General features: G+C 40.0%; 1 protein-coding gene across 1 annotated transcript in view; it reads left to right on the top strand.

Moving 5' to 3' along the window:
- Positions 1–6,421: 6,421 nt before the first annotated feature.
- LOC311052898 (FERM domain-containing protein 4B-like) overlaps positions 6,422–25,702 on the top strand; it is a gene marked incomplete at its 5' end in the record, with an annotated part of 35,876 nt that continues 16,595 nt past the window's right edge. The window contains 13 exons of the mRNA XM_084068197.1: positions 6,422–6,487; positions 7,430–7,524; positions 7,898–7,990; positions 9,904–9,988; positions 10,551–10,607; positions 10,852–10,874; positions 11,787–11,870; positions 12,245–12,310; positions 14,468–14,525; positions 15,353–15,439; positions 21,630–21,706; positions 22,099–22,237; positions 25,439–25,574. Of these exons, the coding sequence (XP_083924323.1) occupies positions 6,422–6,487; positions 7,430–7,524; positions 7,898–7,990; positions 9,904–9,988; positions 10,551–10,607; positions 10,852–10,874; positions 11,787–11,870; positions 12,245–12,310; positions 14,468–14,525; positions 15,353–15,439; positions 21,630–21,706; positions 22,099–22,237; positions 25,439–25,574 (1,066 nt within the window). The remainder of the gene's footprint in view (positions 6,488–7,429; positions 7,525–7,897; positions 7,991–9,903; positions 9,989–10,550; positions 10,608–10,851; positions 10,875–11,786; positions 11,871–12,244; positions 12,311–14,467; positions 14,526–15,352; positions 15,440–21,629; positions 21,707–22,098; positions 22,238–25,438; positions 25,575–25,702) is intronic.

The raw sequence follows: 25,702 nt of genomic DNA on the forward strand, positions 1-25,702 counted from the left end.
ATCTCCGTCGGTAGGTCAGTAGCTCCTGATTACGCCCACTGAATGGTCTGATAAATCGCGGGGTAGACGGTAGGTCGCCTACTTCGCCCATTCAATGGTCTGATAGAACGTGATAATCTCCCATTCTATGCATTGATAGCATCCGAATCAGGTGCTTTGAGAGTTATCTCTGTTATCCTGGAAATACATCATAGGGACAGACAGACAGACAGACAGACAGACAGACAGACAAGGGACGTGCACAGATAGACTCTAGGTGGTGCTAAAGCACCTGCCCTTTGCCCTCTTGACCAGAAGTGCCCTTTTGCCCTTTTTTCAGTTTACAGCAGGGGTCTTCCAACAGCGGTCCGGGACCCCTAGGGGGTCCTCAGAGTTACTACAGGGGGTCCGCCAAATCTTTATGTGATATGATTTTTCTTTTTACCATAACCACTCGAAACCTAGCATCCCTTTTCTGAGGAGAACTTTAGCCAAAAATAGCAGATCTACAAGCCCACAACGCCTCGCGCTGCGAGGCGTTGTGAGCTTGTAGATCGGCTATTTTTGGCAAAGAGGTTTAGGTGTAGAGGGAAAAAAGAGCAGACCAAGTGAACAAAAAAAAGTATAATTTACTTGAGCACCTGCCCCTCAAAATGTCTGTGCACGCCACTGGGACAGACAGACAGACAGACAGACAGACAGACAGACAGAAAACAAAGAGCCACATGATTTCTGTTGTTTCTTATTTGATGATGTCACCGCAGGGTGTGGTCAAGGCCAAGGTTGCCCAGGTGTTCACCTGTTTCCTAGGCTGTGTGTTTTCCACTTCCTGTCGGATTTCATTGGATATCATTAGTCATCTGACCAGTTTCATTGGATTTCATTGGATCAAATCGACAGGAAGTGGAACACACACAGGAAGTGAAAAGCCTAGGAAACAGGTGAATATAACAAGGTGCAGGTGTTGCTTGTGGCAGAGGCACACCGTTGTTTGGACTGTGTTTGCGAGGGCTGTTGGTCTTTGTTTAATTGTATTTATTGTGTATGCTAAAGTCACTGGCAATTTCTATGCTACAAAGAATAAAGTAGAGAGACTGTTTCAACCAATTAGAGAACTACCTGTATTTATTACAACCTGTGGACTCATTGTAATGTATAATATAAATGATAAAATATACCAGGAACAGTCATTAGAATGTATGTTACAACCTGTGGATGGGGTCCCCCAGGGCTCCGTACTAGGTGTGCTAGCTAGATGGACGTTGGGCTTGTTTCTCTGTTGAGTGGCTTGTAAATATTGGTAGTTTTGGTAGGATTTTTGGGACTTCCTGTTTCTTAAAGTGTAGTTGATTGTTTGGTTTTTGCTTCCTAATGTTGTCGCGTCGCGTTGTGAGCTTGTAGATCTGCTATTTTCAAATGATTTTATACATTTTGAAAACATGAAATGGAAGATTTCTGCATGAGTACTTTTACCTTTGGTACTTTAAGTACATTTTAATGGCAATACTTTTGTACTTTTACCCAAGTACATTTTGAATTCCGGACTTTTACTTGGAACAGAGTATTTCTACATTGCAGTATTGATACTTTTACTTTTAAAAGAAAAGTGAGTTATTTTCCCACCACAGTGCAGACACACATAAACAGACTGAGTTGATGACAGCATGTTGGAGGAACCTCTGATACTGGACAGGATATCCTGTTAACCATGATTCATGCTTTCACCAGCTGACCAGACAGACTGTTGTTTCATTCTATTGTTTTATTATGACTGTTGTTTCATCTGGAAGCATCTCTACCAGAAAGAGGAAACGGGGTCTCCTACGGCACCTTTCAGGGGGTCAAAGCGTTCCTTAAATAAAGAACAAAAGAGAATCCTCATCAGTTACAACCTGACAGTTTAGTGTCTTCCTCTTCCTGTCAAGATGAGAGGAAGAGGAAGAGCAGTAAAGTTACACATGATGCTAAACGTCAGTATTCACATGTTTTACTTAAAGGGATATTTTTCGATTGGGCGTGTTTTTTTGATTATTTTTTTCGGGCAGGATTTAGTAATAATTTTTCCTCCTTTAAACCTTGTTGTTTACTTAGTTGACCAGAGTCCCACAGGGCTCTGTGCTTGGCCAGCCTCCTTTAGTCACCTCTAAAGCATGTATTTGCAGGATGTTTGTCCTCGTGCAGAACGGGGTTCAGAGGGTTAAACGTGGCTTTTTATAGACGGCGGTTTATTTTTAGACGTTAAAACGCTCTAAGGGAAAAAGCTCATGAAATGACTTTAAATTCAACCCTGAACGTCTCTCTGGAGGCATGAAGATCACTGAGTAAAGCTTTAATACATGAAGATCACTGAGTAAAGCTTTAATACATGAAGATCACTGAGTAAAGCTTTAATACAACCTCTCTCAGTGCTGGGAAGTAACTAAGTACATTTACTCGAGTACTATAAGGTCACATTTACTTTAGTGGAGTATTTACATTGTTTTCCTTTTCTTGTTTTGTACTTATTACTTATTACTTCTACTGCACTAAATCTCAGAGGCAGCTAGAAAAAGTACAGGTCTCCACCAGGTCAGGTACGTTATTGTGGCCTCCTGGTGGCGCTATAACGGGCCAATGTGAAAAAGGGTGGCATTTATTCTTAGGTCGTTCAGGGGTCCCTGCTTCACCTGTCTCTCTGCTAAGGGGTCCCTGCTTCACCTGTCTCTCTGCTAAGGGGTCCCTGCTTCACCTGTCTCTCTGCTAAGGGGTCCCTGCTTCATCTGTCTCTCTGCTAAGGGGTCCCTGCTTCACCTGTCTCTCTGCTAAGGGGTGATGATGATGTCAGGTTTCCTGTATGTGATGATGAGTCACTGCAGAGAGAAGCTTCTCAACCTGTGTGCCAGGGCCCACACACCTGACCCCCATCTGACCCCCATCTGACCCCCCATCTGACCACCCATCTGACCCCCATCTGACCACCCATCACAGGTTGAGAACCAAATGGACCCTAAGTTGGTTCCATTGGTACACTCTCAGAGTCACACACCCATAAGGGTCCATTTGCAACCCCTCAAGGACCCATGAGGGTCCCTGGACCACACTTTGAGACCCACTCTGCTACCCACTGTAGCAGAGTGTTTCCAGTTTGACCCTCTATAACTTTTATTAGTGTTGTCTCCCTCTGCTGACAGGGAGAGGTAACTGCAACCACGTTTAACCACCTGAACCACACTAGACAAAAATATCAGATCTGTAAGCTCACAACGTTTCATAAGGGTCCAATGTGGTTCCATCTTATCACTCAAACAGAGAGCGTCTCCTTTGAAACCCCAATGGTTCTAATCAGCCCCCCGCCCACAGGAGTGGCCCAATTCTTATCACTCAAACAGAGAGCGTCTCCTTTGAAACCCCAATGGTTCTAATCAGCCCCCCGCCCACAGGAGTGGCCCAATTCTCTCACAACTTGCTACAAAAATCCCTCATGAAAAACTATATAATCTCCTACCTTTCATTTTCAACCTTCACATGTGTCTCCTTCTCTAATAATCAAAAAGTGCTATATATTTCATCTCGCAATTTACTTCCGGATGGTTCGTTTTGCACTTTTTTTGCCACATCGGTCACGGGAAAGAAATAAGCGCTGCCGTGGTCCATGGAAACGAGCCCAAAAGTGCACCCAAATAAGCCCAAAATCGCTTATACAAACAGTCAGACCTGGCAACGCAGCCTACGCCAATCATGCGTGAGAGATCTACAAGCTATGGGGCAGAGACGCCACCGTATCTTAGCAACAACTACAGCGCTCACTCTCATTGGTCGTGTCACGCTAAGAGCAGTCTCCAGACAATGGCATCGCAGACAGCTTGCTGTTACTGCTGACAGCAGTGTAGCCATCACAGTTAGTCCCAGCGACGACGGACAGGGCGCTGTGATAGCTGCCATGTCGCTAACGCTAACGTGGTTGTCATGCCTGCAGCGGCTGTGCAATCACTTTGTCAACAATGCACGTTCGTGTGGTGAATGTCAATATTGCTGCTCAGTTAGTCCATTGTAGATGGTGTATGTTTGTGTGTGTCTTCTGGAGAACTATGTAGCTCCACAGCAACTACAGTAACTAACGTAATGGCAGGACCGCCCCGTGCAACGCATGTTAGGCTGCATTATGGTCATGTAGTAATTTCAGATAATTTCGCTCCGATTACAGCAGTGCTTATCAACCCTTTCACGCCCCCCCCCCCCAAATAAACGTACTTGATCTGGGGACCCCCCCATTCTGTTTGACTCCGTTCCACAAGTACATATTGTGAAAATAGCCGATCTACAAGCTCAAAACGCCTCACGTTGAGAGGCTTTGTAAGCTTGTAGATCGGCTATTTTCTACATGACTGCCTCTTTCTTACATTCTTTGACAATGTGGCCCATGTTTTCATAGTATAGTTTGTTGACTACTTTTGTTGCAGAAATGCTCATTTCCTTTACTTTCCTTTTTTTATTGTCTCCGCCAGGCCGAAAGGCATGGCGCAAGACTATGTTTCACCCCCTGTCCGTCCGTCTGTGATAGCTAATCTCTCACATCGTTGACTTGATCGCAGCAAAATAACAGCCCGATGAGTCAGTGAGAGCTGGATAAACGAGGTCAAATGTGTCAAAAGGAGTCTGTACGGCTGTCGATAAATGAACACATGACGTCGGTGGGAGAGGAGATATTGTGTCTTTTGGGCAAACAGCAGCGTCGTGCTGATGTTTGTTGTGTGAAGCAGCTTAATGTCAGAGTGTTTGTGTTGGAGCGCCTCAGTGCGGCTGCAGAGTTCATGTGCAACCTCTTCCAGAGAGAGACAGAGACACTAGAAACTCTGCTGGGGAAAAAAAACACTGCTGGGCATTGACTTTCATATGGACATTGATCTACACACTGCAGGTATATCTGCTACACACACAACATCAAACTACACACTGCAGGTATGATGCAGCGTTTGCATTACAGCCAGCATGCCAGCGTAGTTCCCATATGGTTTCAAGGTGGGCTAAACCATATGGACCCCATGTCAGCAATGTCAGCGGCATCCACTTCAGTCCCAACTGCGATGCCCATGCAGGCTATAAGTAGCTTCTACCTGGCCCTTAGGTGGGCCCCAACTACCCATGTTTATGTGGGACCAATGCGGGTCCTACCTGGGTTTGCCCATGCAGGCTTTAACTGGGTTCTACCTGGGCCCTAGGTGTACCCTAACCAACCACAGTGCAGTGCCCATCGCTCCAATTGTTGTGACGTCAGGGCTCTCAATACTGCACATTGGTGGAGGAGGAGGGGCCGCAGGGCGACCGCACACATCGCTGAACCAATGGTAGCCCACGGATGTTTCCTCTGGGGATTTACAATCTGCCCCTCTATGCCACATATCATCCGCACTACAGGGTCTTCACTGACCGAGCCACGGCCCCACTGACCCTCATGACGCTACGCCACTTATATGAGTTGCCAAGTGGCCGCGGGCGCTACGTGGGCGTGGCCGCGGGCTAGACGCGAGCCCCCGCGTAGCGGGGGCGAGCTTCTAGTTTGTACAATCTCAGAGTCACTGACCTGTAAGACTGTTGTGAGCTTATAGTTTGTATATTTTCAGACTGAAGACTCTACTCTTCACCTCTTCAGACTCTTATAGCTTTTAGCACTTGACCTAGTTATGACCACCATACAGTCTTATGGAAAGTTAATATGTTATTTATATTGTTTAGACTGATGCCTGTGATCCTATAGTTTACTGAGACACTACACTGTCTCTGTATTCTATGATCCTATAGTTTACTGAGACACTACACTGTCTCTGTATTCTATGATCCTATAGTTTACTGAGACACTACACTGTCTCTATGTATTCTATGATCCTATAGTTTACTGAGACACTACACTGTCTCTGTATTCTATGATCCTATAGTTTACTGAGACACTACACTGTCTCTGTATTCTATGATCCTATAGTTTACTGAGACACTACACTGTCTCTGTATTCTATGATCCTATAGTTTACTGAGACACTACACTGTCTCTCTGTATTCTATGATCCTATAGTTTACTGAGACACTACACTGTCTCTGTATTCTATGATCCTATAGTTTACTGAGACACTACACTGTCTCTATGTATTCTATGTATGTCTCTCTGGATAAAGCGTGTCTGATACATGATACATTGTAACATGTTTGTTTGTTTGTCTATCAGATGACAGAGGAAATATGATATTAATAAATGTTTGTGTTCAGATGACAGAGGAAATATGATATTAATAAATGTTTGTGTTCAGATGACAGAGGAAATATGATATTAATAAATGTTTGTGTTCAGATGACAGAGGAAATATGATATTAATAAATGTTTGTGTTCAGATGACAGAGGAAATATGATATTAATAAATGTTTGTGTTCAGATGACAGAGGAAATATGATATTAATAAATGTTTGTGTTCAGATGACAGAGGGAAGGATCTGTCAGGTTCATCTACTGGATGACAGAACGCTGGAGCTGCTGGTTCAGGTAATATTTAATAACTCTATACATATTTACACATAATGAATAACTCTATACATATTTACACATAATTAATAACTCCATACATATTACATGGTTCAGGTACAATGAAAATAACATAATTAATAACGCCATACATATTTATGAAGTTAGTATAGGCGGTTGTCCAGAACCTTTAACACATATGAGTCAATAGATTGCCATGGCAACCCCCAGCCTAAACTCAAATTGGCAAATCCCCCACACCTGTCCAATTCCCCACACCTGCCATTTGATTACTTATTCAGTCACTTTACTGAGTGAGTCTGAACTCTTCTATTAATATTAGGATGAAATGCTTTCTTCCATCTCTCTAGTAATGACGATAATATTTATATTTCTTCCATCTCTCTAGTAATGATGATAATATTTATATTTCTTCCATCTCTCTAGTAATGATGATAATATTTATATTTCTTCCATCTCTCTAATAATATTATTAATATTTCTTCCATCTCTCTAGTAATGATGATAATATTTATATTTCTTCCATCTCTCTAATAATATTATTAATATTTCTTCCATCTCTCTAGTAATGATGATAATATTTATATTTCTTCCATCTCTCTAGTAATGATGATAATATTTATATTTCTTCCATCTCTCTAGTAATAATAATACTATTAATATTTCTTCCATCTCTCTAGTAATGATGATAATATTTATATTTCTTCCATCTCTCTAGTAATAATAATAATATTAATATTTCTTCCATCTCTCTAGTAATAATAATAATATTAATATTTATTCCATCTCTCTAGATAATGATGATAATATTAATATTTCTTCCATCTCTCTAGTAATAATAATAATATGAATATGTCTTCCATCTCTCTAGATAATGATGATAATATTAATATTTCTTCCATCTCTCTAGTAATAATAATAATATTCATATTTATTCCACAGCCAAAGCTTCTGTCTCATGAGCTGCTGGATTTGGTTTCTTCACATTTTAACCTGAAAGAGAAAGAATTCTTTGGATTAACATTTACAGACGACAAGTAAGTAGTGTGTGTGTGTGTGTGTGTGTGTGTGTGTGTGTGTGTGTGTGTGTGTGTGTGTGTGTGTGTGTGTGTGTGTGTGTGTGTCAGGGTTAGACATGTTAGATTTAGGGATTAGAGGGATTAGCCAATCTGTAAACCCAGGGCTATTGTTCGGCATTATTATTATTATTATGGTAAAAAATGGAAGTTAAAGAATAAATGCCATTCATATTGTCTTCAATCGTTGATGTCCTCACAAGAATAGTAATACAAACGTGTGTGTGTGTGTGTGTGTGTGTGTGTGTGTGTGTGTGTGTGTGTGTGTGTGTGTGTGTGTGTGTGTGTGTGTGTGTGTGTGTGTGTGTGTGTGTGTGTGTGTGTGTGTGTGTAGTGGTCAGTGTAAATGGTTACAATTAGACCGCAGGGTTCTGGATCATGATTTCTCCAAGAAGGCGGGGCCTATCGCCCTCAACTTCCTGGTCAGGTAAAGGTTCTTATATATACTTTATGGTTTAAAGTTCTTATCTACCTATATAAAGGTTCTTATATATACTTTATGGTTTAAAGTTCTACCTATATAAAGGTTCTTATATATACTTTATGGTTTAAAGTTCTTATCTACCTATATAAAGGTTCTTATATATACTTTATGGTTTAAAGTTCTTATCTACCTATATAAAGGTTCTTATATATACTTTATGGTTTAAAGTTCTTATCTACCTATATAAAGGTTCTTATATATACTTTATGGTATAAAGTTCTTATCTACCTATATAAAGGTGACGCCATACCCCTAAACACAACACCTATACATCACATGTCAGCACAACACCAGCCACAACGTGCACGCTGAATGTACGGGTGGCGTAGGGTACTTCTCATTGGTCACTACACATGGCGTAGGGTACTTCTCATTGGTCACTACACATGGCGTAGGGTACTTCTCATTGGTCACTACACATGGCGTAGGGTACTTCTCATTGGTCACTACACATGGCGTAGGGTACTTCTCATTGGTCACTACACATGGCGTAGGGTACTTCTCATTGGTCACTACACATGGCGTAGGGTACTTCTCATTGGTCACTACACATGGCGTAGGGTACTTCTCATTGGTCACTACACATGGCGTAGGGTACTTCTCATTGGTCACTACACATGGCGTAGGGTACTTCTCATTGGTCACTACACATGGCGTAGGGTACTTCTCATTGGTCACTACACATGGCGTAGGGTACTTCTCATTGGTCACTACACATGGCGTAGGGTACTTCTCATTGGTCACGACACATTTGCCTCCACGGAACATAATTCATTCTACTCACCACATTACGACCACAACGGACGGGGAAACACTTTGGCACCGTTTACCGCGCGCACCACCGAACGCCGACGGCCATAGCCCAAACAACACGAAGCGGCGGCCATTGAAATCTCTCCATCGCCACAACAACAACAACACAACAGAAGCGTGTCCTTCGCTTCAACCCCCCCTTCAACCCCCCCCCCCCCCCCTCTTGCTTACCTTTTTGTTCGACCCACGCCCTTGCTTTCACTTTAGTCATGTCTCTATCACACCACACTCATGGTAATATGTCCGTCATTCACGTGCCATGTACATCCCAAAGACAACCAACACCACGTAATGTCCCCACAACAACACACAACAACACAACAACACACAACACCACGCAGCCCATTGTGTAATGTCCCCACAATGTCCCCACAATGTCCCCAAAAAACAAAAACCAGTCGAAGGGGTCGGCCATGTTTCACGGGGGTCCGCAGTGGTCCCAACACTCCCAGGTCCCCGGACCCCCTGGCAGATATAAGTGTTGCCAGACGTGCGCCAGAAACAAGCAACCACCTTCATGAAAAAAACAAAAACCAGCCGAAGGGGTCTGCCATGTTTCACAGGAAATTTTTATCCCACGATTCTGGTACCCCAAAATAAGCGTGACCTCGCTAGAGCCCCGTGCGGCGGGCGCCCGGACCTTTAGTATAATATATAAGAAGAGTAGTGTACTTTATGGTTTAAAGTTCTTATATATACTTTATGGTTTAAAGTTCTTGTATATACTTTATGGTTTAAAGTTCTTATATATACTTTAGGGTTTAAAGTGGTGAAGAAAACAAATGACTTGTGTGTAAAATAGTCACTAATAATGTTTAGTTAGTCACTCCATGGAGATTTTAATTCATGGATATTTTTTAGTTTTTGTCTCATTCATAAGCCAATAATTTGATAGGTAGGCAGCAGTTCCGGTAGGAGACACAAAGGAGACTCTTTGTGTCTCCTACCGGAACCACTGCCGATCATCAAATTATTGTCTTATGAATGAGACAAAGAACTACCCCTTTAACACCCTTAAAATGTCCTCTTGTTTTTATTTACAGGTTTTACATAGAAAACATCACACAGCTTAAAGACGTCATTACTGTGGAGTTATTCTTCCTGAACGCGAAGTCTGCTGTTTACAATGTGAGTGTGCTGTTTGTGTTGTTTGTGTTGTTTGTGTTGTTTGTGTTGTTGTTATTGTTAAAGGGCTAGACCCTTTAACAATAACCTTGCCATGATGGAACTCCAAAGGTGGACAATAAAATCCACCTTTTAAGTTATATAAAAAAATAAAATAATTGCTCCATTGATTAGAAATTGATAATGCTAATGCTCCTAATTGACTTGCATTGTACGCTGAAACAGATCTCAAAGTCGCTCTTTTAGCACATAAACAAACACAAACAAAGCTGATTCAGACAATATACGTAGAACATCACCAAACCCAGCACTGTTTTTTTTTTAATACAAATGTTAACTTCCTGTTGATTTTACTATTTGAAGATCCGGATCCGGATCCGACGATCCAGTCCAGGTATTCTTCTTAATAAAAACATTGCAAAATCAACAGGAAGTTGAAATTTGTATTAAAAAAAAATAAACAGTTCTGGGTTTGGTGATGTTCTATATTGTCTGATTTTATTTTATTTGACATGTTTATGTAACATGTTTAATGTTTATGTAACATGTGTTTAATGTCTCCTAGGGGAACATCGAGGTGGAAAGTGAGAATGTCTTCAGATTAGCTGCCAACGCCTTACAGGTCAGAGGTCACTGTTCAGCATGAATATAATAATGATAATAATAAAAATAATATATTATAATAATATCTGTACAATAATGAATACAGCAATAACTGTAGTCTAACTTTTTAAAAGCTTGTATTAAATAACATGTTTTAGTAAAATAGAGTTTGTAGAGCTATAGTTGTCTAGAACACACTCTGGCATCACACACAGTCAAAAATAATGAACATGTATTTAATGTTTTGTTGTTTTTGTCAACAGGAGGCAAAAGGAGATTACACAAGGTAACAGCTTTCAACCTTCTAAAATAAACATTCATTAATTAAAGGTATTTAACAACAACATTAATTAAAGGTATTTAACAACAACATTAATTAAAGGTATTTAACAACAACATTAATTAAAGGTTTATTAACAACAACATGAATTAAAGGTATTTAACAACATTCATTAATTAAAGGTATTTAACAACAACATTAATTAAATGTATTTAACAACAACATTAATTAAAGGTATTTAACAACAACAGTAATTAAACGTATTTAACAACAACATTAATTAAATGTATTTAACAACAACATTAATTAAAGGTATTTAACAACAACATTAATTAAACGTATTTAACAACATTCATTAATTAAACGTATTTAACAACAACATTAATTAAAGGTATTTAACAACAACATTAATTAAAGGTATTTAACAACAACATTAATTAAAGGTATTTAACAACAACATTAATTAAAGGTTTATTAACAACAACATTAATTAAAGGTATTTAACAACAACATTAATTAAAGGTATTTAACAACAACATTAATTAAAGGTATTTAACAACAACATTAATTAAAGGTATTTAACAACAACATTAATTAAAGGTATTTAACAACAACATTAATTAAAGGATTTAACAACAACATTAATTAAAGGTATTTAACAACATTCATTAATTAAAGGTATTTAACAACATTCATTAATTAAAGGTATTTAACAACATTCATTAATTAAAGGTATTTAACAACAACATTAATTAAAGGTATTTTAAAAACAAACAGGACAAGAAGCCAATTTGTTTTCAATAATCCATGAGTTAGTGTGTCTGTAGAGCTGTTTACTGTACTTACTGTAACATGGTTGTAACTGGGATGGATGAATGGCGTTATGATGTTATGTTTATGTTTATGTTTGTGTCACAGTGATGAAACAACCAGATGTGACTTAAAGAAACTGCCAACTCTTCCTACCAAGGTGTTAAAAGAACATCCATCTCTGGCTTACTGGTATGTAAAATGTGTATGTCATATATAATGTAGACACAGGCCGGCATTCATGTCCAGCATTTGCATAGAGGTTTCGATTGGCCTGGCTATAGGCATTGTTCTCTAGTTTCACACACCAGAGTACCGTTTATTAATGTTGCTACAGTATCATTGTTTATTCATTCATTTTTACAGTAATGTTACACTGTGCAAAAATTCTCCTACAAATGTTGTCCAAACATCATGCAAATTGGTACATATTATCTCTTAGTGACTCACTCTTTAAGTGATCAAGACGGACCCGTCCGATTTTGGTCGAATGGTGAATTCTGAACATTGCTGGCCCACACTAAACTGTTTCTAGTTATTATTATTATATTCATGTGTTGCTTCAGTGAGGACAGAGTGATCGAGTTCTACAAGCAGCTTAAAGGAGTATCCAGAGGACAAGCCATCGTACAGTGAGTATTATTATTATTAGTAATTATTCATATTATCCATCTTAAAGTGAACATTTATCTACAGTGAGTATTATTATTATTAGTAATTATTCATATTATCCATCTTAAAGTGAATATTTATCTACAGTGAGTATTGCTGCTCTGTCTCAGTCTTCAGATAAAAGACACTCAGGCTGATTTCAGACTCGTAAATGTTCTTCTTCTTCTGCTCTACCAGCCTGATCATGTTCTTCTTCTTCTGCTCTACCAGCCTGATCATGTCTTCTGGCTCCATGCTCACATTCTCTCTCTACCTCTCTCTGCCCCCCCCCCTCTCTCTCTCGTGCTCACTCTCTCATTCTCTCTCTACCTCTCTCTGCCCCCCCCTCTCTCTCTCTCTCTCTCTCTCTCTCATGCTCACTCTCTCTCTCTCTCTCTCTCTCTCTCTCTCTCTCTCTCTCTCTCTCTCTCTCTCTCTCTCTCTCTCTCTCTCTCTTTCTCTCTCTCATGCTCACTCTCTCATTCTCTCTCTCTCTCACTGTATGATAAAAATCCATATTGGTGTTCATGTCTGCCCAGTGAATCATTATCATTATAATACACTGTAGTGTAAAGCAGAGGTTCTCAAACTGTTTCATGTCAAGGACGCCCAAATGGACACGTATTAGCCTGGGGACCCCCATTAGAAAAGATATGCCAGGGACCCCCATAAGAGAAGATTTTTTTTACAGCTCTAGCAGTGATTCTCAACCATTTTAATTTCAAGGACCCCCAGTTTGACATGCATTAGGGCTACGGACCCCCATTTAATGACATTTCTATCTCTGGGACCCCAATTTATATTGTAAAATCTATGTTGATTTAACTCTGAGAGTGTACAAATGGAACCAAATGGACCCGTTAGGGTCCATTTGGTTCCATTTGTACACTCAGAGTTACAGAACCATAAGGGTCCATTTGGTTCCTGTCCATCATTTAGCTGGGGACCCCCTGGAACCCCCTCAAGTACCCCTTGGGTCCCCGGACCCCACTTTGAGAACCAATAGTGTAAAGAATCAGTAGATCACTATATGATCCACTGTGGTGTAAAGAATCAGTAGATCACTATGATCCACTGTAGTGTAAAGAATCAGTAGATCACTATGATCCACTGTGGTGTAAAGAATCAGTAGATCACTATATGATCCACTGTGGTGTAAAGAATCAGTAGATCACTATGATCCACTGTAGTGTAAAGAATCAGTAGATCACTATGATCCACTGTAGTGTAAAGAATCAGTAGATCACTATGATCCACTGTAGTGTAAAGAATCAGTAGATCACTATGATCCACTGTAGTGTAAAGAATCAGTAGATCAATATGATCCACTGTAGTTGATCCACTGTGGTGTAAAGAATCAGTAGATCACTATGATCCACTGTGGTGTGAAGAATCAGTAGATCACTATGATCCACTGTAGTGTAAAGAATCAGTAGATCACTATGATCCACTGTGGTGTGAAGAATCAGTAGATCACTATGATCCACTGTGGTGTAAAGAATCAGTAGATCACTATGATCCACTGTGGTGTAAAGAATCAGTAGATCACTATGATCCACTGTGGTGTAAAGAATCAGTAGATCACTATAATCCACTGTGGTGTAAAGAATCAGTAGATCACAATGATCCACTGTGGTGTAAAGAATCAGTAGATCACTATGATCCACTGTGGTGTAAAGGAATCTTTAAAAGCCTGATATACTGTATACACTTGGTTGCACATCATGTCAGGTGAAAATAGCCGATCTACAAGCTCACAGCACATGTGTTGTAGATGTTGTAGATGTTGTAGATGTTGTAGATGTTGTAGATGTTGTAGATTAGGCTGTTTTTGCTCAACTAACTAAGTTAATGTTGAACCAATCTGTGTGAGTTTTACAAAAGAATCAGTAGAGGAGTAATTAGAAAAGTGTTTGGCCTTTAGAGTTATAGGCTAAAACGTAAAGAGGCTTGGTATAGCGCCACCTTGAGGCCGGTGTGAACACTTCGAGGTGGAGTGTGCGTGTATGTGATGCAAATTGATACAGCAGACAGACAGACAGACAGACAGACAGACAGACAGACAGACAGACAGACAGACGGGTGGAGAGTATGTTTTTGCCCCTGTTTGTCCGTCCATCATTGTGTTTCTTTTTCAGGTATTTAACTTTAGTGGAATCACTGCCTACATATGGAGTCCATTACTATGAGGTTAAGGTATGTATATACTGTACTGTACTGTACGCGAACAGTCTTCTACCGGGCTGTTGAAGGCGCAAGGGGGCGGGGGGCATGTGGGGAGAGAGTCAGCGCACTGAAGTCAAGGCACAGACTAGTGTTGACTGTTACTGTGTTGTTACTTGTTGACAGACGGATGCACGCTTATGTGAAACAACAAAAATAAATCCTGGCAAAACAGTTGCGTGCATTAGCGCAAGTCGAGAATAAAGGAAACATTCAGTCTAAATGTATAGTAATTTGCAACTACTACTACTACTTTTGTATTTGAAACTTTACATTTCTCTAAATATTATAAACTTTCAGGGCAGCGTAATATATATATCATTTATAAAAAGGCTACTATAGGCTACAGTGAAGTTGGACTGAATGACTGAATCGTTTTTTCTTTTCTTACTCTCTTGGTGATTATCTGGCACAGTAGTTGTGAATTAGCAAACAGGACATTTAGACTGAATGTTTCCTTATCCTAATCTTGCGCTAATGCACGCAACTGTTTTGCCAGATTTTATTTTTGTTGTTTCTCATAAGCGTGCATCCGTTGTCTGTCAACAGCACAGTAGTCTGTGCCTTGACTTCAGTGTGCTGACTCTCTCCCCACACGCCCCCCGCCCCCTTGCGCCTTCAACAGCCCGGTAGAAGACCGTTCGCGTACTGTACTGTACTGTACTGTGCTTTTATTTTGATAGAACAGGAGCTTTTATTTTGACAGGACAATATGCTTTTATTTTGATAGAACAGGGGATTTTATTTTGACAGGACAATGTGCTTTTATTTTGATAGAAAATGTGCTTTTATTTTGACAGGACAAGCAGGGCATGCCATGGTGGTTGGGGATCAGCTATAAAGGAATCGGACAATATGATCTACAAGATAAACTGAAACCTAGGAAGGTAAATATTATAATAAATATTATAATAACTATTATAATAAATATGATCTACAAGATAAACTGAAACCTAGGAAGGTAAATATTATAATAAATATTATAATACATTAATTATAACACACTATGGTTTACAGGACAAACTGAAACCCAGGACGGTAAACATTTGTAATAAATATTATAATAAATACATTATAACACAATATGATCTACAAGATAAACTGAAACCTATAGGTAAATATTATAATAAATATGATCTACAAGATAAACTGAAACCTATAGGTAAATATTATAATAAATATGATCTACAAGATAAACTGAAACCCAGGAAGGTAAACATTATTAATACATTAATTGTCTATTTATTCCAACATATTCCAACAACAACATGACTTTCTATCCACTGTGAGATCAGTTCAACTTGTCATCATATACAAAACATTGTTTATGTTGTGAGCTTGTAGATCCACTGTTTATACTGTAGATCCACTGTTTATACTGTAGATCCACTGTTTATACTGTAGATCCACTGTTTATACTTTAGGGCTCACAGTGGTTCACATGTCTGAACAAAACGTGTGTGTGCGTGCACTCATAGCATGATGACTCATAGAGAGGTGTGTGTGTGTGTGTGTGTGTGTGTGTGTGTGTGTGTGTGTGTGTGTGTGTGTGTGTGTGTGTGTGTGTGTGTGTGTGTGTGTGTGTGTGTGTGTGTGTGTGTGTGTGTGTGTGTGTGTGTGTGTGTGTGTGTGTGTGTGTGTGCGCTCATAGCATGATGACTCATAGAGGTGTGATGGTGTCACAGCTGTATTCTGTCAGTAAGGGTAAAGCATGAAGCTGGGTTTGTGTAGCCTGAGGCTACAGCACCCTGTCTCTGAGGTGATGCTACAGCACCCTGTCTCTGAGGTGATGCTACAGCACCCTGTCTCTGAGGTGAGGCTACAGCACCCTGTCTCTGAGGTGATGCTACAGCACCCTGTCTCTGAGGTGCTGTAAGCACCCTGTCTCTGAGGTGAGGCTACAGCACCCTGTCTCTGAGGTGATGCTACAGCACCCTGTCTCTGAGGTGATGCTACAGCACCCTGTCTCTGAGGTGAGGCTACAGCACCCTGTCTCTGAGGTGATGCTACAGCACCCTGTCTCTGAGGTGAGGCTACAGCACCCTGTCTCTGAGGTGATGCTACAGCACCCTGTCTCTGAGGTGAGGCTACAGCACCCTGTCTCTGAGGTGATGCTACAGCACCCTGTCTCTGAGGTGAGGCTACAGCACCCTGTCTCTGAGGTGATGCTACAGCACCCTGTCTCTGAGGTGATGCTTCAGCACCCTGTCTCTGAGGTGATGCTACAGCACCCTGTCTCTGAGGTGATGCTACAGCACCCTGTCTCTGAGGTGAGGCTACAGCACCCTGTCTCTGAGGTGCTGTAAGCACCCTGTCTCTGAGGTGAGGCTACAGCACCCTGTCCCTGAGGTGCTGTAAGCACCCTGTCTCTGAGGTGAGGCTACAGCACCCTGTCTCTGAGGTGATGCTACAGCACCCTGTCTCTGAGGTGATGCTACAGCACCCTGTCTCTGAGGTGATGCTACAGCACCCTGTCTCTGAGGTGATGCTACAGCACCCTGTCTCTGAGGTGAGGCTACAGCACCCTGTCTCTGAGGTGATGCTACAGCACCCTGTCCCTGAGGTGCTGTAAGCACCCTGTCTCTGAGGTGAGGCTACAGCACCCTGTCTCTGAGGTGCTGTAGAAGTTCCAAAGGTTTGGCCATCATGAAACCTTTCTATTAACTTGTCTAGCGTGTCTGTCTAGATATTATGACACTTTGACATTCATTCTTTTATGTAATTCTGATGTTATAATAACTGAGATGTTATAATAACTGAGGTGTTATAATAACTGAGATGTTATAATAACTGAGATGTTATAATAACTGAGATGTTATAATAACTGAGCTGTTATAATAACTGAGGTGTTATAATAACTGATGTGTTATAATAACTGAGATGTTATAATAACTGAGCTGTTATAATAACTGAGGTGTTATAATAACTGAGCTGTTATAATAACTGAGATGTTATAATAACTGAGATGTTATAATAACTGATGTGTTATAATAACTGAGATGTTATAATAACTGAGATGTTATAATAACTGAGGTGTTATAATAACTGAGGTGTTATAATAACTGAGGTGTTATAATAACTGATGTGTTATAATAACTGAGATGTTATAATAACTGATGTGTTATAATAACTGAGATGTTATAATAACTGAGATGTTATAATAACTGAGGTGTTATAATAACTGAGGTGTTATAATAACTGATGTGTTATAATAACTGAGATGTTATAATAACTGAGATGTTATAATAACTGATGTGTTATAATAACTGAGATGTTATAATAACTGAGGTGTTATAATAACTGAGATGTTATAATAACTGAGATGTTATAATAACTGAGGTGTTATAATAACTGAGGTGTTATAATAACTGATGTGTTATAATAACTGAGATGTTATAATAACTGAGATGTTATAATAACTGAGATGTTATAATAACTGAGGTGTTATAATAACTGAGCTGTGAACCAGCTGGTCTAGTTTGTTGATGAGAGAAACACCCAAAATCACTCATCTTTAATACTGTCATGCTTGTGTTCTCTACATAAACATTTTATTATAAATACTGTCATGTTATTATAAATACTGTCATGTTATTATAAATACTGTCATGTTTAAACAGATAAACAATAATTGAGTGAATGTTTGTGTCATTAAAATGTCACCAGTCTGAGCAGTGGGCTGTCAATCACTTTATTGTGGGGATCAGAGGAGGGCGGGAGGTTGTGATGTCACAGGGAGGCGGGACTAAGGAGGCAGGGTAAGGAGATAGGGGACAGGGTAAGGAGACATCAGAGGTAGAAGTGGGTGTTCTCCAGAGTTCTTGTAGCGTGAACAGACATGCACCGAAAATATGTGTGTGTGTGTGTGTGTGTGTGTGTGTGTGTGTGTGTGTGTGTGTGTGTGTGTGTGTGTGTGTGTGTGTGTGTGTGTGTGTGTGTGTGTGTGTGTGTGTGTGAGAGAGTGTGTGTGTCAGTGTAACATCGGACGGAGTGTAACATATGTGTTTGTGTGGAGCAATAAGTAAGAAGCTTCATGTGGTTAAAATAAACACCAACAGGACGTGAGACACATCCTCTGGTAAGATTTAAACCCACAGGATCAATGATCTGTTGTAATACAGATCTACTGTAGATACATGTAGAGATCTAGTGTCTATTTTATCTACGTGTTCTGTGTGTTTTAGTTTTTTTTTGCTCTAAACATTTCCAAATGACTTGTAATGAATTGTTAGTTTCAACAGTATGTTAAAGGTTGGGTAAGTGATTTTTATGTTTTTGTTAAAAAGGTTAAAGTACTATATTGTGATAGTAATCATTGCTACATAGTGTGTGTTGGGTCACAGAGGTCTCTCCAGCTCTTTAGTAAACACAATATAGTACATTTTTAGGTAGGTGACAACATTTAAGCCAATCAGGAGAGAGTACTGAAAATGTGTTTTCTGTTTAATAAAGAGCTGGGGAGACATGGAGACTCCTTATATGGACAGAGACTCCTTATAAGGACAGGACACTCTATAGTAACGAGCACTATCAGAACATAGACCCATTTTGCTCTTATTTGAATAATTGCAATCTTACCCTACCTTAAGTAGGTGGTGTTGAACTTATGTACGTGTTTTAGCCCAACTAATATTCTATATTCTTATAGTTGCATGATTATTATGACGCATACAGTATGGTAGCTAAAAGAACACAAACATGTTGATTTAAAACATGTCTATGTTATACAATAATACAATGGTGGACATACGTACAGGGCACAGGAATAGCAGTGTATTGTGGACCTGTAATAATATAATGTAATAATAATGATAATAATAATATGTAATAATAATAATGATATAATGTAATAATAATAATATGTAATAATATAATGATATAATGTAATAATAATAATATGTAATAATAATAATGATATAATGTAATAATAATATGTAATACTAATATAATGGTGGACATAGGGCACAGGAATAGCAGTGTATTGTGGACCTGTAATAATATAATGTAATAATAATGATAATAATAATATGTAATAATAATAATGATATAATGTAATAATAATAATATGTAATAATATAATGGTGGACATAGGGCACAGGAATAGCAGTGTATTGTGGACCTGTAATAATATAATGTAATAATAATGATAATGATAATATGTAATAATAATAATAATAATAATATAATGTGATAATAATAATATGTAATAATATAATGGTGGACATAGGGCACAGGAATAGCAGTGTATGGTGGACCTGTAATATTATAAAAGAGCTCCATTTATTCACTCCTTTAGTTAAATGAACACTGAGCATTTTACTGTGTATAAAAGCATAAGTTGTGTTTCTCATCACAAAGCTTCTAGTGACTGATCCTCCTCACTGTGACTCACACAACACCTGGTGTCTTACATTACATTACATTACATTACATTACAGTCATTTAGCAGACGCTTTTATCCAAAGCGACTTACAATAAGTACATTCAACATAGGTAGGGAACTGTAGAGAAGTACTTTTCTTACAATGGTTCAATACAGTTATACTCAGTACTCCAGTACTTTATTTACAATGGTTCTACTCAGTACTCCAGCACTTTATTTATAATTATTTATAATGGTTCTACTCAGTACTCCAGCACTTTATTTATAATGGTTCTACTCAGTACTCCAGTACTTTATTTATAATGGTTCTACTCAGTACTCCAGTACTTTATTTATAATGGTTCTACTCAGTACTCCAGTACTTTATTTATAATGGTTCTACTCAGTACTCCAGTACTTTAACTCAAGTTAAGTACAAATGTGCCAGAGCAACTTTCACTTGTAGTTTAGTAATAGTGTTTGACCAGGACTATTTATACTCTGACTCAAGTACTTGAGTACTTTGTCACCTGGTGGTTGTGGGGGGGTGGGGTGGGGGTGAGACATGGTGCAAACACCTGGATGTTTTATATCTTCTCCTGTACGGTGGCATATCCTCTGACTCAGTCAGCCCAGGACACTGTATAATATAATAATGACAGCTCATGTTTCTGTCTGATGGTTTTATCTGCCTGTGGTTTAGACCAGTGTGGTGTTTGAATGTGACTCATGATGAAAACTATTCAGTGGATCTCCTCTGGTGTTGATCAGTGGATCTCCTCTGGTGTTGGTCAGTGGATCTCCTCTGGTGTTGGTCAGTGGATCTCCTCTGGTGTTGTCAGTGGATCTCCTCTGGTGTTGATCAGTGGATCTCCTCTGGTGTTGATCAGTGGATCTCCTCTGGTGTTGGTCAGTGGATCTCCTCTGGTGTTGATCAGTGGATCTCCTCTGGTGTTGGTCAGTGGATCTCCTCTGGTGATGTCAGTGGATCTCCTCTGGTGTTGATCAGTGGATCTCCTCTGGTGTTGATCAGTGGATCTCCTCTGGTGTTGGTCAGTGGATCTCCTCTGGTGTTGTCAGGGTGTTCACTCTCCATTCCGACATCTCACCACTCCGACTAGTGGCTTCCGCGTGCGGTTAGGGTTAGGTATAGGGTTCGTCAACGTCGGAAAGGCGACATGTCGGAAAGGAGAAATGCACCCGTTGTCAGTGGATCTCCTCTGGTGTTGTCAGTGGATCTCCTCTGGTGTTGGTCAGTGGATCTCCTCTGGTGTTGGTCAGTGGATCTCCTCTGGTGTTGGTCAGTGGATCTCCTCTGGTGTTGTCAGTGGATCTCCTCTGGTGTTGGTCAGTGGATCTCCTCTGGTGTTGGTCAGTGGATCTCCTCTGGTGTTGGTCAGTGGATCTCCTCTGGTGTTGTCAGTGGATCTCCTCTGGTGTTGGTCAGTGGATCTCCTCTGGTGTTGGTGTGGGCGTTTGTCACTCTTTTGCATTTCTTGTCTCATCAGCTCTACCAGTGGAAACAGTTAGAGAATCTTTACTATAATAATAGTAATAATAATAATAATAATAATAATATCATGTTGTCTCCTCAGCTCTACCAGTGGAAACAGTTAGAGAATCTTTACTATAATAATAATAATAATAATAATAATAATAATAATAATAATAATAATAATAATAATAATAATAATAATATCATGTTGTCTCATCAGCTCTACCAGTGGAAACAATTAGAGAATCTTTACTTCAGGGAGAAGAAGTTTGCTGTCGAGGTCAACGACCCACACAGGTCAGTAGACGTCAACGACCCACACAGATGAAAGCTTTATTAGTGTTAATGTATTACTTTATGATTGTGCCTTTATTAATATGAATGTTGTATCTCTGTTGTTTAAACCTTATAGACTTATTAATATTAATATGAATGTTGTATCTCTGTCGTTTAAACCTTATAGACTTAGCCGACATAATCACAACGCTTGTGAAAGTGTGTAGATATGCTAATATGTATTTGTTGTGTAGATATAGTGTATTTACATACATATTTGTATAGTGTATATATAGTGTATATGTAGTGTGTGTTGTTTTTTAACCAATAGGAGGGCTGTAACCAAGCAGACCTTTGTTTTTTAACCAATAGGAGGGCAGTAACCTAGCAGACCTTTGTTTTTCAACCAATAGGAGGGCTGTAACCAAGCGGACCTTTGGGCAGACAGGGCTGCTCATCCACACCTGGTACGCCAGTCATTCTCACATCAAAACCATCTGGGTGATGGCTATCAGTCAGCATCAGTTCTACCTGGACAGGAAACAATGCAAAGTAAGACTTACACTCATAGAACATTATAGAACCTCATAGAACCTCATATAAACCTCATAGAACTTCATATAAACCTCATAGAACCTATAGAACCTCATAGAACCTCATAGATCCTCATATAAACATCATAGCACCTCATAGAACCTCATAGAACTTCATATAAACCTCATAGAACCTCATATAAACCTCATAGAACCTCATAGAACCTCATAGATCCTCATAGAACCTCATAGATCCTCATATAAACATCATAGAACCTCATAGAACCTCATAGAACCTCATATAAACCTCATAGAACCTCACAGAACCTCATAGAACCTCATAGAACCTCATAGAACATCATAGAACCTCATATAAACCTCATAGAACCTCATAGAACCTCATATAAACCTCATAGAACCTCAGAGAACCTCAGAGAACCTCATATAACTCCTCCTTCTTACTTGGAAACATTGAGCCCTGTGATGTTATTTGCTCTCTGGGGCTATTTTATGTTAAATCAATTTAAATAATTGTATGTAAAATATATTTAAAGGTTGGGCATACCTGGGGGGGGGGGGGGGACTGACAGGTTCATGAGCTCCGGCACCAAATAATTTACAAATTAGAGCCAAATATCAAACTTTATAGATATCTAGAAACGCTCCGGAAGGCATCGCCGAGCCCTATTATGGCTGGTTCTTCTCCAGAGTCTTCGTCAGCTCGGGGGTTTCTCAGCGAGCGCCAAAAAAAGGTCCCCGACCGCATAATCGGACCAAATATCTTGCAGTGTGTTCTAGCCTTTAATCACGTTACCAAGATGGCCTTCTTTCAGCTTAGAAATTAGAGCGAATCAGAGCCTATCTGTCGTTGGACGATGCAAAAACATTGATCCACACTTTTGTTTTCTCTCGGCTTGATTACTGCAACGCACTCTACTCTGGCCTGCCAAAGAAAACAACTGACAGATTACAACTTGTTCAAAATGCGGCAGCCAGAGTTTTAACTAAAACTAAGATGAGAGAACATATTACTCCAGTGCTAGCTTCACTACACTGGCTCCCGGTTGTTTTTAAAACATTTTTTCTAGTTTATAAAGCTCTAAATGGTCTGGCACCTTCCTACATCTGACTGCCTGCCTAGATATGTTCCAAACCGACCTCTCTCGAGGTGCCTACAATGACATAAAACATCACACCCAGTGTGAAGTGGTGCTATTTATAGGTTATTAATTTCAAGGCTTGTCTCTCATGATTCTCATTTGCTCTGACATGCACTATGAGATATACTGTTTTATATAGACAGGTGTGTGCCTTTTCCAATCAAGTCCAATCAATATATAATTAAACACAGCTGGATTCCAATGAAGGTGTAGAACCATCTCAAGGATAATCTGACAAAATGGACAGCATCTAAGTTAACAAGACCAGGAGACCTGGTTCTGCCAGACCCAGAATAAATTCCTAGTACTTTATAAGAAGCACTACCGATCACGCCGGACTTCGCATGACGTGTCAACCTGTGTCCCTTTTATGCCCATGTATGGAGAAGAAAGGGACAGACCGAGGTCCCTTTTATGCCCATGTATGGAGAAGAAAGGGACAGACCGAGGTCCCTTTTATGCCCATGTATGGAGAAGAAAGGGACAGACCGAGGTCCCTTTTATGCCCATGTATGGAGAAGAAAGGGACAGACCGAGGTCCCTTTTATACATACAGTCTTTTTTGCCCATGTATGGACGAAAGGGGGCAAAGCCTCAAGTAGGGCCGTCCCTCTGGGTCTGGCAAATATACTAGTGTCACATCAAAGTGGTTTTAGATTCATGTCATCATGTGTCTCACTAGCCAATCACAGCACGTGGAATTGGAGCACTATGTCACTGTTGTTATTTAACAGTGGTCATCACAGTGATGGAAGCTCACTTAAAAAGAAATGTGTTTTTTTTAAGTGCATAGTCCTATTTATAGGTTATTCATTTCATCATGTGTCTCGCTGGCCAATCACAGTGCTGAATAGAGTCAGCCTATAGAGTCATGCCAGGGGCAACCCATTGTGGGTGGAAGGGGTGTACAATGGGTGCACAGTGCAGGGTTTGGCGGGGTACAATGGGTGGCTAATTGGGGGTACAATTGGGGGGGTACAATGGATGGCCTATCACAGTGCAGCAAATGTCAATGTCCCAACCTCACATATAGGGGCGGCTAGACCGCCCATAAATATAAAAAACACTGTGAAGCAGCATTCTGCTTCTACAGGCTGACGGCGTGGAATAAACTCCCGTTACACCTCAGACAGACCTCTGTGGATAGCTTTAAAGCACCATTACATAGACCCTCCAGAAAAATGCGTTTATGCGATCGCAGAATTTACCGCATAATCAGCAAAATGGCGCATAATTATGCGGGGGTAACGTTTTTTCAAAAAGGCCGCATCGCATAATATGCGCATCGCATCGCATAATACGCACATCGCATCGCATAATACGCACATCGCATGGCATAATACGCACATCGCATCGCATAATATGTGATTCGCATCGCATATTTCCGCATATTTCGCAACTTTTAACATATTGCGCATTTTTCGCAACTTTTCGCATATCGCATATTTCGCATATTTCGCATATTGCCGCATATTGCCGCATATTGCCGCATATTTCTGCATATTTCGCAACTTCCCGCAATTTCACCGCATAAAATTGCAAAAAAAAAACGCATATTTCGTCGCAGAATCAAGGATTTTAGCCCGCATAATCAAGAGTTTTAGCCCGCATAATCAAGGATTTTTGCCCGCGTTTTTCTGGAGGGTCTAATTACACTAAGACAGGCCTCTGTGGATAGATTAAAGCACCATTACACTAAGACAGACCTCTGTGGATAGCTTTAAAGCACCATTACACCTAAGACAGGCAGCCTCTAATGGTTTTAAAGCTTTTCCTTCACGGTAAACTATAGATCTCACAGATCATGTCCTTGTCTTCAGGATAAACTATAGATCTCACAGACCATGTCCTTGTCTTCAGGATAAACTATAGATCTCACAGACCATGTCCTTGTCTTCAGGGTAAACTATAGATCTCACAGACCATGTCCTTGTCTTCAGGGTAAACTATAGATCTCACAGACCATGTCCTTCTCTTCAGGGTAAACTATAGATCTCACAGACCATGTCCTTCTCTTCAGGGTAAACTATAGATCTCACAGACCATGTCCTTGTCTTCAGGGTAAAGTAGCGTCAGTGAGGAGTGTGGAGGACATGGCAGCAGATCTCACAGACCATGGAGGATCCAGGTCAACTCGTCTAGATGTGATGAAGAACAACGTGATCACAGCCAGCAACGGAAGCCTGGTCTCTACAGGTCAGTGTGTGTTACTGCACCCAGCTGATGGTGGAAAGTAACTAAGTACATTTACTCAAGTACTGTACTTAAGTACAATTTTGAGATATCATAACATAGCACAACTGCTGTTGCTGTGAATTTGAACT

This window comes from Gymnoscopelus microlampas (genome assembly GCF_963454915.1).
Source record: "Gymnoscopelus microlampas genome assembly, chromosome: 10".
NCBI lineage: Eukaryota > Metazoa > Chordata > Actinopteri > Myctophiformes > Myctophidae > Gymnoscopelus > Gymnoscopelus microlampas.